Source organism: Empidonax traillii, unplaced genomic scaffold, assembly GCF_003031625.1.
Source record: "Empidonax traillii isolate 1590-97213 ecotype Southwest subspecies unplaced genomic scaffold, ASM303162v1 scaffold718:size422569, whole genome shotgun sequence".
Taxonomy (NCBI): domain Eukaryota; kingdom Metazoa; phylum Chordata; class Aves; order Passeriformes; family Tyrannidae; genus Empidonax; species Empidonax traillii.
The window spans coordinates 21734-35285 of NW_020955911.1; the positions used below are offsets into that span (position 1 = coordinate 21734).

Sequence of the window (13552 nt, forward strand, 5' to 3'; positions counted from 1 at the left end):
GTTGGTAGCTTTGGCAGATGACATTGGAGTTACTCTGATGTTACCACAGACTGATGTTTATCCTTAAATTTGCAGCAATAATGACCTTCTTTTGCTTTGTGTTTTGTCCTTAAGTGACATGTGCAAGTGCTGCTGTCCTTGTAGTCCCCAGCATGGCATAAAGTGCTTTTTGCTGGGAGTATCTCCTCAGCTGTTAGACCAGCTGGCCTCTCATCTCTTTAAAACAACACTTAAAGTTCTCATCTGGTGTGAATGGTTCATGTCTTGCTCTTTTTGTGACGTTTCCTCAGTGATATTTTGCTCCCTGCCTCCTCGTGTGGATCTAAGGGGGATAGTTAAAATAATTTACAGCCTTTATTTTGAGGGATGAAGTGTGTTCCTCCTTACATTCCAGTATTGCAGCAGCTGGTGTATCACAAAGTTGTACAGCTCACTGTTTGTGAATTTTCTAATTGTGACAATATTTTAGTGACTTCTGTAGATGTTTTCAGAGGTAGGTCTCGGAGTTCAGGGGGTTTTTAAGCTTAAGTAGAAGTATGAGTTTTTCCTAAGGGGCAGGAGTTACTGATACTCTGCTAAATGGGGTAAATTTGCACCCACTGTTTTAAACAAGAGTTTAAAGGGCTTCCAAAAATGTGTGTGCTTGCCATCACAACGCTCAGAGCAGTGACAGTACCTGGGTCCTGCAGGAATGCAGCACTGGGGACTCCCTGTCTGCCGGGGCTGGGCTGGGGAGGGAGCTCAGAGGAAGGAAGGTGTTGGGGCAGCTGCTGAAGGGCTGAAGGTGAACTCAGTGTAATGCAATAACCTCCTCCTGCAGGTCCTCAGAGACCCTGGCTGAGTTCCTGGCACGCTGGGCAGCAGCAGCCTGGCTGGCAGAGCCCAGACTGCCAGGAGGGCTGGGCTGGGAGAAGGGCACTCTTGACTTCAGTCCTGTGCCTGAGGGAGCTGGGCATGGAGCTGTCCTGACTGCAGCATCCAGGGCTCATCCCCGGGGTTTGTTCTGGCCATCCTGGGGAGGCAGCTCTGACTGACATGAACAGCTGGAGGCACTGGCACCTCCTGAACACTTTCAGGAACCTCTGACGTTCCCAGGGGCTTCCTTGCAGTGGGCACAGTCAACAGCACTGCTGGTTTGGTGGCAGGGACTTCAACTTCTCCATAAATACTGTCCTGAACTTAAGGTTTTTTAAGAAAATAGAATTTTAATGCCAGTACCATCTTAACTGAAAGTGAAAGAGCACAAACTTCAAGAGTTTGAAAACTGCCTTAAAAATTCTCTTGTTGGCAACTAAAGAAGGTTGAACTGCCTCAGAAGAGATTCAAGCTTCTGATATCTCCATTTTTTCCCCTTAAATTTTATCTGAATCTTTACCATGCTCCTAGGTGCTATTCAGAGGGGGGGTGGGTGTAGAATTTCACCTTGTCCCTGTGTGTAACTGTTCCTTGCTGACAGTAATTGTGAATTACCAGAAATTAGTGCAATACAACCCCTGTTTCCCAGCTTAAAAGTTACATAATGCTTTGAGTTCAAGGTATTATGCAGAGCTTTTTTCTTTCTCTTTTTTTTTCCACTGAGTGACTTGCACTGAATCCTTTAACTTCCTTCTCGTAAATCTAAGTGGAAGAAAAATACATTTTGCTCTTTAATTTGTAAAGTCCAGAATAAGAAATCACACTTTATGAGACTTTAAATGAAGGAACCTGGGAATGTAAGTATTGTAATTTCCTCTGTGTTTGTGGTAGGCAATAGGATGACCTTGTTAAACTTATGGGTTATGTATGAAAAGTATCAAAAGAGGAAGGGCAAATTGAAAATAATTTTGTAGTTGCCTTTACTTCATATGCTTTTCTTAAGCATCAAATTGCGATAATTGAAGTTTGGCAGCTTTTTTTTTTTTTTTTTAAGTAAAAAAACTAAATTGTGGGTTAAACACCTTGGTTTAATGCAATTTGTGTTTCTGTTAACTAGCAGCAGAATTTCAGCATTTGCTACTTACTGGTAGAGAAGAAAAATTCCACAGCACTGCCAGTACAGGTTAGTTTAATCTGTAAGTACCTGATGTTCCTATTTGAATTAATTTGTTCAAATGATACCACTTAAATACATGAGGGGAATTTTGGTCTCTGAACTGTGATTGTTATCTACTACTGATTTCAGTAGTGAGTGAACATCTAGATTTTTTTTGGAAGATCTGTAATGGATTTAACTGTGCTTGTGGGCAGGTAATAAATACCTGCAAGCACCTCTAAGGAAAATTTAATTCAGAACCTTAACAAATAGCCTTTGTTACTGGGAAGTGTGAAGATGTAAAGCTGAAATCACTCCAGTAACATGCCTTTATTGAAGAGGCTGTTTTTTATCAGCAAACCCACAGGATCCTGTGTTTGTTGTGTTGGGGATGAAGCATTTCTGTTTGTAAACTCCATAGCAGTGATGTAATCTTTGGGTTTCCTTTAGCTCTTACTAATTACGATTTCCTACCAACAGATCTTTATACTTTGCTAGGCCTGTGAGCCAGGAGCTTGTTCTTCTCTGCTTTTTTTTTAATCTTTATTTTTGTTAGTCCACTGCAGCACTTCAGAGGCCCCCTACAAATGGGGTTTTGTCCAGCTGTTTTATCTTACTCCAGAGTTACTGCTGTGCCTCTATTTTACTTCTGCCCTATCCCATATTCTCAGATATTTTGGCATTTTATTTTAACTTTATAGAACATTTTACACCTGACAAGAAAATAGGAGAGGTCCTTTGTGATGGGATAAAAGATGCACCTTTCTCCAGAATGGCTGCAGACATTTATTTGTGTTTAGACTTTCTGTATCTCATTTCTGCATATCAGCACAGGAGATAACAAATCCTTCTGTGCTGTAGCACCAAGCATAGATCCACAGCTGGATGGGCTGTAGAACTGTGCTTTAATTCACTTTTCAAGGCCATGTTGTCACACTCTGAGGGGTTTTGACATCGTGGGTGGATAATTCCATAGACAGAAGGTGCTGGGGGGGTCAGAGTAAAGAGGAGCTGAACAGACACTTGAGTTGTGCAGCTCATCTAGAGGGGCTGGAGTGGGTTGTGAGTGTCCTGCCCCTTGCAGTGATACTCTTTGTTGTAGAATTCTGAGATCTTTCCCAGTGCTGCAGAATTCCCCAGACAAACACACACACTCCCAAGGGGACTGTACCTTCCCAGGCTCCACAGCAGTTACACTTGCAGCCCATCTCTGGCATCTTCTTTACATCAGTTCCCAGGAATTCCCACTAAACTGCTTTGTCTGCAAAACTAATGCTGCACAGGGAAAAAAAGGGGAACTCCTATGTATTGAAATGTATAACTCAGCTCTGCCTGTGTTTGCTTCCTCCTGGTGGCAGGGGTGTGTGAGTGGCAGGGACCCCTCGCTGGGAGGCCGTGTCCTGGTGACAGGACGTGTCCCCGTGTGGTGTCACCTGTGTGGGTGACCCTCCTCCATCTGCACGCTCAGTGCTGAGCTGGGCTGAGGGACTGGGGGCTCCTGCCTGCTCAGGGACCTCCTGCAGCCCTGCTGCTCACAGTGCTTGGTGCCACCTGCACTGCTTGTACCCCAACCTGGCAGTCCGTGGGGGTAACCGAAGGGTTACAGCTGTTCCACACTGTCCTAACCAATTTGTCCAGGGTAGGTGCTGCTACAGCTCTGGGAGAACATCGTCCCTGTGGGTCCAGACCAGTGTGGTTCAGCACTCTTCCCCCAGTTCTGGAACAGTACAGATGGAACAGGTTGGCATTTCCCACTATTTCCTTAGACTTGCTGACTCCCAACTGTCCCTTCAGGGTTTCTGGACACTGCAGTGAACCCAGCTAAGCAAACTCCAGGCTGGTTTTAGTGCCCAGGAGTGAGCTGTGTCCCCTCTCAGTAGCAGTACAGCCCCACAAATGAGTGTTTGGTGAAGGCTTTCGCTGTCACTTGATACTGCTTTGTGTAAGTGGTGTGAAAGGGCTGGGATTACTGATCTTTTTCAAAAGACAGGTGGTGTGGCAAAATACTGATGTTGAATTTAATTGGAGAAAGTGAGAGACTGGTAAGTATGTGCATCACTTTAATGCATGCAAATAATAACTAGCTTAATTTTATAGCATTCAGTTTACAAAGAAGATTCAAAGAAAACATGGAGCAAACATTTGCATCCACTGGCAACCTGCTATGAACTGTGTGCTTCAGGACTGGATCATTGTAATGTGTAACCACTTTGTAACAGTCTCTGATTAAAAGTTGTGAACCACTGTTTCTGTGTGGTACTTTTTCTCTTGTGAACCCATCTAAATTACTATTGCAAGAAATGTTATGGTGTGAATAGCGTGGTACCAGTTTTTAAATGTCTGTAAGCTGCAAAGACTCGCTCACGTGAGTGTTATCTTAAAGTGGAGATAAGCAAGAGAATCCTGACTTCTTAACTGTAGCTTTTGCTGTCCTGCTGAGCAGACTGTACAGGAATTTGATTGCTGAAGTTGGAAGAGCTGGGAGAATGTGGAGGAAAAGTTTGTAGCAGTGTTTTCATCAGAGCTGGTGGAGCAGGATTGGTGTGAGGGGCTCTGTTCTGCACCTCTCCTGGCACAGCTCTGCAGGGATGGAACGGGTGTGTCCCTGTCCTCGTGTCCAGGGTGAGAGGATGGACTGCTGGGCTGGGCTGGTTTGGGCTCATTTAGCCACCACTGTACCCACAGATTAATTTCTGAGAGTGGTTTAAAGAAGATAAATCCAGGTTTTAAGGCTACCTGGAACAATGGCTGGCATTTTGAACGGGGGATGTGTGATGAGATGCTCAGCACCGAGTGGAGGAGCCTTCAGGGAAGGTGCTGCTCTGCACGAGCTCTTTTTGTCCTCTGGCCCTTTTGGCTCCAGGGAAATCTGAGGGGGCATTTGGAAGATGGGAACTGCTTTGTTTAAAAAGCTGGCTAGAGCAGGGCAGGGGTGTGTGTGTGTGGCTGTTTAAAGCCCCCCAGTGTGAACATGGCTGGGAAGGAGGGCTCTGTGCCTGCTGCCCTGGGAGCCTCTGCAGCTCTGTGTGCAACGGGGCACCCCAGGAGCTCATCTGTAAGTTGAGACTTCTTAAATCTTGTTTTTCCTGGGGGGGGTCAGGTGAAGAGTTTGAAACCAAACTCTCAGTTTCTTGGAGGTAGAAATGGGTATGTTTGAAAAGACTTCTCTAAGCCTTTCCTTCCTCAAAGGAGAGGCTCGAGCATCTGCACCAGGGCTGGGGGGCAGAGGGGCCTTTCTCTGGCCCTCCAGCTCTCTTGCTCCTGGCAATTGTTTCTGCTCCCTGACACCAGAAGGTGAAGACTTGCACTAGATAATAATCTCTGGTTTCATCCTGTTTCTTCTGAATTCACAGTGGCCTGCAATTCCTTTTACCACTTTTGACCGTGCCCAGATCTTGACTGAAGTTGGAAAAGCAAATCATACCTTGCTACTGTTAGAACTGCATCTTCAGGTAGGGTAATAAAGCTCCTGTAGATACGGTAATTCGTCATAAGAATGTTTATTAGAAAAAAAAAGTTATAGGATAGATTTTCTGGCAGTTTTAATCACAATATTTTCTGTCAAGCAATGCAAAACTCCAGCAATATCAGGCAGCTTTATTATTAGAAACTGAGTGTGACATGATCATTGTAAACTTTGCTGAAAAACAAACTCCTTGCATTTCTCAAGGAATGGGTACAAATTTAATCCTGTACTCTACACATTCCTTGGATGATAATGCAGAAACACTTCCCCAAGTGCAGGAATTGTTTGGACTCGTAACAGTGCTGGCAAATAATCTTTTATGTCATTCATGTCTTTAATGCTTCTGTGTATGCACCCTGCCCCAGATACAGATCTATCTAATGCTCCTAAAAGGCTGCAGAGGAGAAAAACTCGAGCCAAATTCGGCAGGAGGTAAGATAAGGATACAAAAAGGTTTTAATGAGCTTCCAGGAATACCACACCACCTGAACGCAGGGGTTTACAATCTTTATGATGATTTCCACCCAATCCCTGTCCTGCCACAGCCCCCGTTCTGCCCCTGACACACCTTTGGAGAATTTGAGTCTGGGAGTGTTTGGGACCCCCTGTTCCTCATTTCATCTTCCTTGGAGCACGTGCTGTTCCTGGAGGCTTTGCAGGGCTCTGGGCCTGAAGGTCCTTGTGTCTATGGCTGTATCTGCTTGTGCAGATTTCAGGGTTTTCTCTACAATTCTGCCTTTAAAATGAGACTAAACAGGCTAATGGAATTTAGGGGAATGGATATGGGAATGGGGAACAGGGTTTGCTGTGTGTAACTACTGTGTGAAGGGTAAGGGATAATAAAATCTACATTCACTAATTCTGAGATCTGCAAATTTAAAAAAAATCAACCAACCCCCTAAGGTAGCACTAATAAGGTAATATTTACCCAGAGAAGCAGTGGGGTTAGATAAAAATCTGAGGCCTGTTTTTTTAATCAGTTCTGATGTTTGCAAAGTCGGCTTTAAAACTGCTTCTCTGCTGGCTGTTTCTAGTACTTAATTGTGGATTTGTTGCTCCCTGGTGCTCAGCCAGGGCAGTCCCCTTCTTGTTTCAGGTGTGCCAGTGGCCCCCTGCAGTGCTGGATGAGCACAGTGCATGTTGTTCCAGTGCTACACCCCTGAGGTTCTGCTGCAGCCTGCATCGTTTTCAACCTCAATGTTGAAAGCAACAAGCCCATTGAATGAAAAGCCTAAATAAAAGGTCACATTTTCATTTCCGTGGGGCACTGATTCACGATGGAGTGCCAAGATGCGGAGCTTCTTTTTGTGACCTTTTGTAAACAAATTCCTGTCCTCGGTCCAGCCAGAAACTCTTTTGAGATTGTCACTAATACTGGAAATATTCCATACAGTTCCATTTAGCCACTTCATTCTCCTCTCATCTAAGGACCCCGTAATTAACTTATCAATTTTAGCTTTCTGCACAATCTTACTTAAGCCATAACCCTTTCCCAGAAAAAAATGGGTGTAGATTCTTCTCCTCCTGGTAGGAACATCTTTCATCTTGATGTCATATAAACGTTTCAGGGTTTGAAGGGCTGAAGTCAGAATTTCATCTTTATCTGGATTATGCTCTTTGTCCAGTGCCTCATCTGGCCAGTACAGCAAGGTGAGCAAAAAATAGGCACTTGCTGGAAATGGTCTTTTTACTTTGAAGAATCTTGTACTGAGCTCACGGAGAGTTTGCAGTGGCAGAAGTTTGGCTGATCCTGGTGCCAGGCAGGCTAAGGTGATGTGGCAAAAAATATAATTGATCAGGTCATTGTCCTCCAGCCTGTCGCTCAGTGGGTTGTCTGGATAGAAACTCAGGATGCTTTCTAGCTTTTCAGACGACCTTCTCTCTTTCTTGTCTGTTAGGAACGACAGGATATTGGTGACGTTTCCTCCCCCGCTCTTGTAAATAGTCATGTGTCTGATCAGCTCGGTTTCAGGGCCATTGTTGCTCTCCTCCATAAGTGATGCTGAAATGAAGTATTTAGCGTATACCTCAGACTGTCTTTTCAGCCATCTCCTGGGATTATAAATTTGTTCTTCCTTTTTATCACTTTCATCGTCATTGTCTTGGTTTTTATCTGTCTGGAAATAGCTCAGCTCTTCCGAAATCCATTCCAGAGCGTTGTACAGGTTCTGGCGCAAGCCCTTCAGGCGGGAGTGGAGGTTTCCCCACGTCTTTTTTATCTCTTCAGGAATGTAATCTGTGGTGAGGTATTTCACCAGCTCAGTATATTCCCCCTCTGGACTCATCTGGAACACAGGGACTGTGGACAGGAACCGGAGGAGTCGACAACCCACTTCTACTTCTCCGTGAAAGCCGGCGTTGTTCATGATGTCCCGCTCTGCCTTGGCAGCGTCTTGGGCAGCCCTGAAGCATTTCATGGCTTTAAGAGCGATCTCTATCTTCTTGATGATCGTTTCAGGGGTGTCCCCCTCTGTCATTTCATCCACACTGAAACTAAACCATTTCCTGTAGACTTGACCTTCTGTATCTAAAATAAAAGAATCATTTGGCAAATGAGCTTTTGCGGCCTCCGCCCACCGTTTTGCATCTTCAAATTTTTTGTTGCTGTAATTGAGCCTGGCCAGCTGCTGGGCGAAAAAAGGATCTTTGCCAAGGAGTTCATACCCAGCTTTTAAAACAGCAATAGCTTTCTCACAGTCTTCAGCCTGCCAGACGTGTTCAATGAAGGGGGAGAAGAGCGTGTCAGTGTTGTCACCCCTGCTTCTTTTACCTCGTCGGATAAAGAGATGTTTGATAAACTTGATGAATTCTTCTCGTCCAAATCTGTTCTCAAACAGTGTCTTTTCCTGAAGAAGATTTATTGCAAGTTGACTTTGAGGTTCATTCACTGAAAGCTGGTGGAGAATTTCTTTTGCCACCAGGCAGTGAATGATCCGAACGGATGAAATGTAAGTGGTGCTTTCCCTCAGCTCGATAAAAATCATTCTCGCTTGTTCACTCAGGCGGTGTTTGAAATCGTATGCTCTTGATCTACTCTCTATATATGCCCCCAGTCCCAGAAAGGCCTCACAGTGTGACAGGGAAATGTAGGAATTGGGTACGTAACAATTAAGCAGAGCCACGTAACGCACCAGGCAGGTGTCCCGAGAGCGAGGGTCTATATCCTTCAGGATGTTTGCTACCACGTCTGACACGTAGGTGGCACTGAACTCCTTACACATCAGGACAAACGTAAGGATGAATTCTGGCTTGACATCATTCTGCGTCAGTTTTTCAAGTTTGGTGTTGAAGAGGCTTTTCTCTGACTCTGTCAGCTTGTGAGTGACAGCCACTGTGTCCAGCGGAGAAGCCTTGCAGAGACTTTTGGGGTCATTGCATCGTCTGCAGCATATGAGGATGAAGTGAGGTCTGGGGGTGTTCATTTTCCTGGTTGCTGCAGCCTCCAATAACTCACTCTCTAGTTCTTCAAAGTATTCGTCATCGTAATCTTCGATCAGGAGGAGCACAGGAAAACAGTGAGTGATTTCCCTTTCTTCATAATCTTTTAGTGCAAGCACATGGTTACAAACAGTCGAAGGGGAATATGAGGTCTTGATAACCGCACATCGCAAGTTCTTTCTGCTTTTCCATAGGACTTGCCGTGCTATTGTGCTCCCACCACTTCCAGGGTGGTGAAATATCTTTAGTTTGGCCACAGGGTGGTTCAGGGCACTGCCTTGTAGAATGCCATCCAGGAGTTTGCTGGCCTCCTTGCACGCTTCCCGCTCAATGATGTCCCCACAGAGCCTTCTATCAGCAAGCCACAAGTTTTCCCAGATGATTTTTCTCCCTCGGTAAAAATTTTGTTCTGTTTCTTGTATTTGCTCTTTGGTCCAAAGGTCTAATTTGATATCATCACACTGGTCAGCACAAAGGATTTCAAGGGAGTAGAGTTTCTCCTCTTCCCTGGAGGGCAGGATGCACACCCCTCCAGTGGACACGGGCAGGTGCCTGGGCTGGGCTGTGGACGGCAGCATTGCCTGCACAGTGGCGTCGATGTGGCTGAGCTTCATGCCCACCACGCTGCGCTGCTCCAGTGTCTCGATGCTGCAGGAGGCCTGGGCCAGATTAGCCCACCTTGCGTAATTTTCTCTGGACTCTGCAATGCAAATGATGTAGTCCATGCCATTCATCTCCGTGTAGAACTCCTGAAAAGTGTCCACAAGTGGCTTCTGCACTGGTGATAGGAACAGGAAAAGCACAATGAAAGACCTCTCTGGCAGGATTTCCTCACAGATACAAGTGATGACTTTCTTAAGGTGTTTTTTTTTTGTTCTGATCCACGTGTTCTCATCGCAAGGTTTCTCATCCCCCAGGAAGTCGCTGCGCCCATTGCAGAATATCCAGCTGGTCTGATCAAACAGTTTCTGAGAGGGAGGGGCATCAGTCTTAATTGCCTTGAAAAAATCCTGTAAAAAATAAGAATTTGCTTCGTGGTGCTCTTTGTACTTGCTGCATAGCCCTGACACGTTGGAATGTTCATCAAAGTCAAAGACACAGAAGATGTTCAGGTGCATTAAGAAGTTGACGTAGTTCAGATGATCCTGCTCGCATCTGTTTGTGACGAGGATGTACCGTAGGGAATCGTCCATGTAGCTACTGCCATCATTTAACAGGATTGATAACTTTCTTCCTAAATCTTGAGGTATTTCTGTGTGCACCTGTGTGCTGGAGAGCTCAGCTTTTTCTCTCTGAGCATCCCTGTCTGGCATAGCCTGGATAAAAGCGGTGAGTTTGCTGCGCTGCACAGGCTCAGATTTGGCTCCTACTCTCTGGTAGAGCTCTGGCTCTTTGGTCAGGATCACCTTGCGGCTGCTTTCATTGTATTTTGGCAAATACACTTCAAAACAGCTCCTCTTTACTAAGGTGTGTGTTGGTTCAATGTCAACCTCCACCACAAACCTTTGTTCCCGAGGGGCTTTTGAAATCACTTCAATAAAAACAGGTGGGTGAATGCATTTCCTTGCAGTTTCTTGTAAATTATCACAAAAGCATTTTTCTATATATAAATCCAGTGCTTCAACATAGTCTTCTCTGTTTTTGACCTTTATGCCAATGACCTGTCCGTGTTTCCAACCCTTGTTCTCGACACTGTCCATGACACCAAAGTGGATGGTGCCGTTGGTTCGAATGTTCATGCAGGCTGCAGCAAATCTTATCAATTCAGAGGCAAACTTTGCTTGCAGTTGCTTTTTGTCCAGTTTTGAAGCAGTGTCCAAAGATTTGTATTCGTGGCAAGGAATGATCAAATCAGTGACTCCTGACTCTGGAGCAAGAACCGTGTCTCTCACGTACTTGAAGTTGACATCCTGACTTCCAAAGGGCCTGAAGGTTCTGACCTCCAGGACTTCCTCAGGCCCTTGAGGCTGGGTGTTGTCACTGCTGCTCTGCCTGTCTCCAGAGGCAGGAGCTGTGCTGTCAGTGCTGGTTGTTCCTGTGGCCCCAGAGCTGCCTCCCCTGGCCGTGCTCTGAGCTGGGGAATTGCTGGGAGTCCCCGGGGCTGTTTGTGCCTCCCTCCCGGCGGGTGCTTTGCTGCTGGAACTCGTGGCTGGCTGGGCATTGTCCTGCAGCTGCAGAAGTTCGTTTCTCTTGCGGATTAAGAGCTGCATTTGGCCTTTCTTCATACCTATTTCTTTGAGGAAAGGCTTATCCAGTTCCATTAGCACTGGCCCCGTCACTTCCTCTGTGTACAGTTTATCTACGCACTCCTCCTTGATTCCAATGGATTCCAGCCAGCATTTGACGTGGTTCTCATCCCAGTCATTCACAGGTAACGTTTGGTAATCTAGAAGTTAAAATTATGTATTAGAAATATAAACTACAACCATGTCAACGTGCTTGACAAGGCAGTACGTTCCCTGCAGAACTGGCCACACTGAATACTGGATTGTTTTCCTTCTACCAGTCCCAGTAAGAGAGCACATCTCAACTTCTCAGGATTGTCAGCTCTGATGACAAAGCATCCTTAACCTTAATCAGAAGCAATTCTAGGCAATGGTACAAGACTAATAAATCAGCAAAGCAGGAAACTCTGAAGGAAGTTTGGAAATGATCCTCACAGGGAGTCATGGAAATAACCCAAATGTTTTGTAGGGAAGGAATGATGTGATAAGGTTATAGGAACTGATGGGGCTGAACTGTCCAACTGGAGAGGTTTGGGCAGATCATTTACCCACTCGAGGCTGATTATTTCCTTAAAGGAAGGTAGCATTAATACAAACCCTAAGATGATGTTAAGAGTACTGATTAGTTCCCCACTAGAGATGAATCCTTAAAATACAGATATTAAAAAGGAAATAGCTACATATAAAGTACAGATTTTCCGAAAGCAATACATACCCATTGTCTTGGGTGAGGGAAATCCTGTTGTTAATGCACAAAACCTTAGAGGGAGAAAAAATAACTGTCTTCAGCTTTACAGTTAACATTCCTGTGTTAACATCCCCCAGGTTCCATCCCTTGCTTTCTAGCGCTTTTTCTCACTCTCCCTTCCCCTCCCTTTTGTTCCCCTGTGCTCTGTTTTTTCTGGGTACACTCTCCCCCTCTCCCTCTTTTCTCCACATGTTCTGGTGCTCACCAAAGTGAAGCAGCTCAGTGCCTGACCCAGCAGAAGAGTTTCTGTTCAGTGCAGTGTCCTTGCCCGAGACTTCACATCCATTCCCAGGGGTTCAGAGAGGGACAGCAGGGACAGCTGGCTCTGCACTGCTGGAGGAATGGGGTAAATACACCTGCTCAGCATCACAGCACGAGAGATTCACCCATCAGCCATCGCCACCCACGAGCCCCGGCCCAGCCAGCTCAGGTCACAGCCAAAGGTGTGTGGTGATGGGGGGGGTTCTTCTCTCACGGGGTGAAACCTCAGCTCTGCTGGCTCAGCAGGGGCAGGAGCTGTGCCAGCTCCCTGCCCACAGCTCAGGGTGCTCCAGCAGCTGCTCCCAGCTCTGAAGGTGCAGCAGGAGCAGCACAAAGCCAGTCTGGGTGCCTGCAGAGGTGGAACCGAGGGAAGGTCACAAGCACTCGCTCCTGGGACCGCGGCCTGGCATGAGGTGAGTGTGGCACAGGGTGCTGGTTTGGGTCTGGTGGAATAGAGGATGCTGGAAAAGAGTGGAGTAAGTTCACACTGATCCTCTCAGCAGCTGGTCAGCCCTGCAGAGGCTCTGGTGTGGCCATGGCTCTGCTGTGGGCAGGTGGCTCTGAGGGGAGCCTGTTGTGAGACTGCCCTGGTGTGCTGTGGGTGTGAGGGGATCCCTTGCAGTCAGCAGGAACAGGCTGGTTGGGAAAACAGTGCGAGACATTCCACTTAGTGCAGCCTTCCCCGAGAAAGAGGGCAAGAAATGTCCCTGAAATACTGCTCTTGTAGTTCCTCCGGTCACCTCCCGGGGCGTGGCTTGTGGTGAATCCTCCCCCCCACTGGCGCGCCTGTTTCTGCCACAGCCCGACAAGAGCGCGACGTCAGGGAGCGAAAACGAAACTTGGCGGGGAATGGAAACTGGAGTGGAGGGGGGGCAGTGCTGCAGGAATGAGCCTGGCGGGCCCCCGATCCCCCCAGGTTTCAGAGCAGCCGGGGGCGGCAGTGGGATCGTGGTCCCTGCAGCCCTCTGTGCTCCGCGGGGTCTGAGTGGGCAGCGAGGGGATGCGGCTGCAGGTGTGGGGGCAGAGGGGGCTGTGCCCACCTCCCTGAGCTGCTCAGACAGTCCCACCTGCTGCTGCCGAGCAGCTCTTACCCCTGCGGGATGTCCGGGGGCAGAGCTGGGCTGGTGGCACTGCAGGGACAGCCTCGCTTTTCCTGAAGCCTGCTCCCAGGAAGGTGAGCTGCCAGGCTGGGAATAACCCCCATCCCACAGGACCCCTGGGCACAGGGAGGGCCCGAGGCTTACGTGGCAGAGCCCGTAGCGGGATGTCTCCAGCGCTGTCCTGCCCGCAAGGAAAGGCTTTCCCACAGGAGGGAGGGAAGATGCTCCGAGCTGCGGTGCCAGGCACTGGGTGCGTTCTGCAGGGCTCCTGCAGGTTTGACTGCCAGAAGTAAGAGAAATCTC

General features: G+C 47.1%; 1 protein-coding gene across 2 annotated transcripts; it reads right to left on the bottom strand.

The window, feature by feature from the left end:
- Positions 1-6509: 6509 nt before the first annotated feature.
- Positions 6510-13494, bottom strand: LOC114065998 (sterile alpha motif domain-containing protein 9-like). 2 transcript variants are annotated; one of them, XM_027900344.1, is made up of 4 exons: positions 13394-13494; positions 12094-12221; positions 11856-11900; positions 6510-11301 (listed from the first exon to the last, which is right to left on the bottom strand). In XM_027900344.1, the coding sequence occupies exons 3-4, from the start codon at positions 11857-11859 to the stop codon at positions 6629-6631; spliced, it is 4677 nt and encodes a 1558-aa protein (XP_027756145.1). In that variant the 5' UTR covers positions 11860-11900; positions 12094-12221; positions 13394-13494; the 3' UTR covers positions 6510-6628. The 2 variants fall into 2 exon arrangements, with proteins under 2 accessions (XP_027756145.1, XP_027756146.1); XM_027900345.1 differs by having other exon boundaries at positions 12094-12218; positions 13394-13471.
- Positions 13495-13552: the final 58 nt, after the last annotated feature.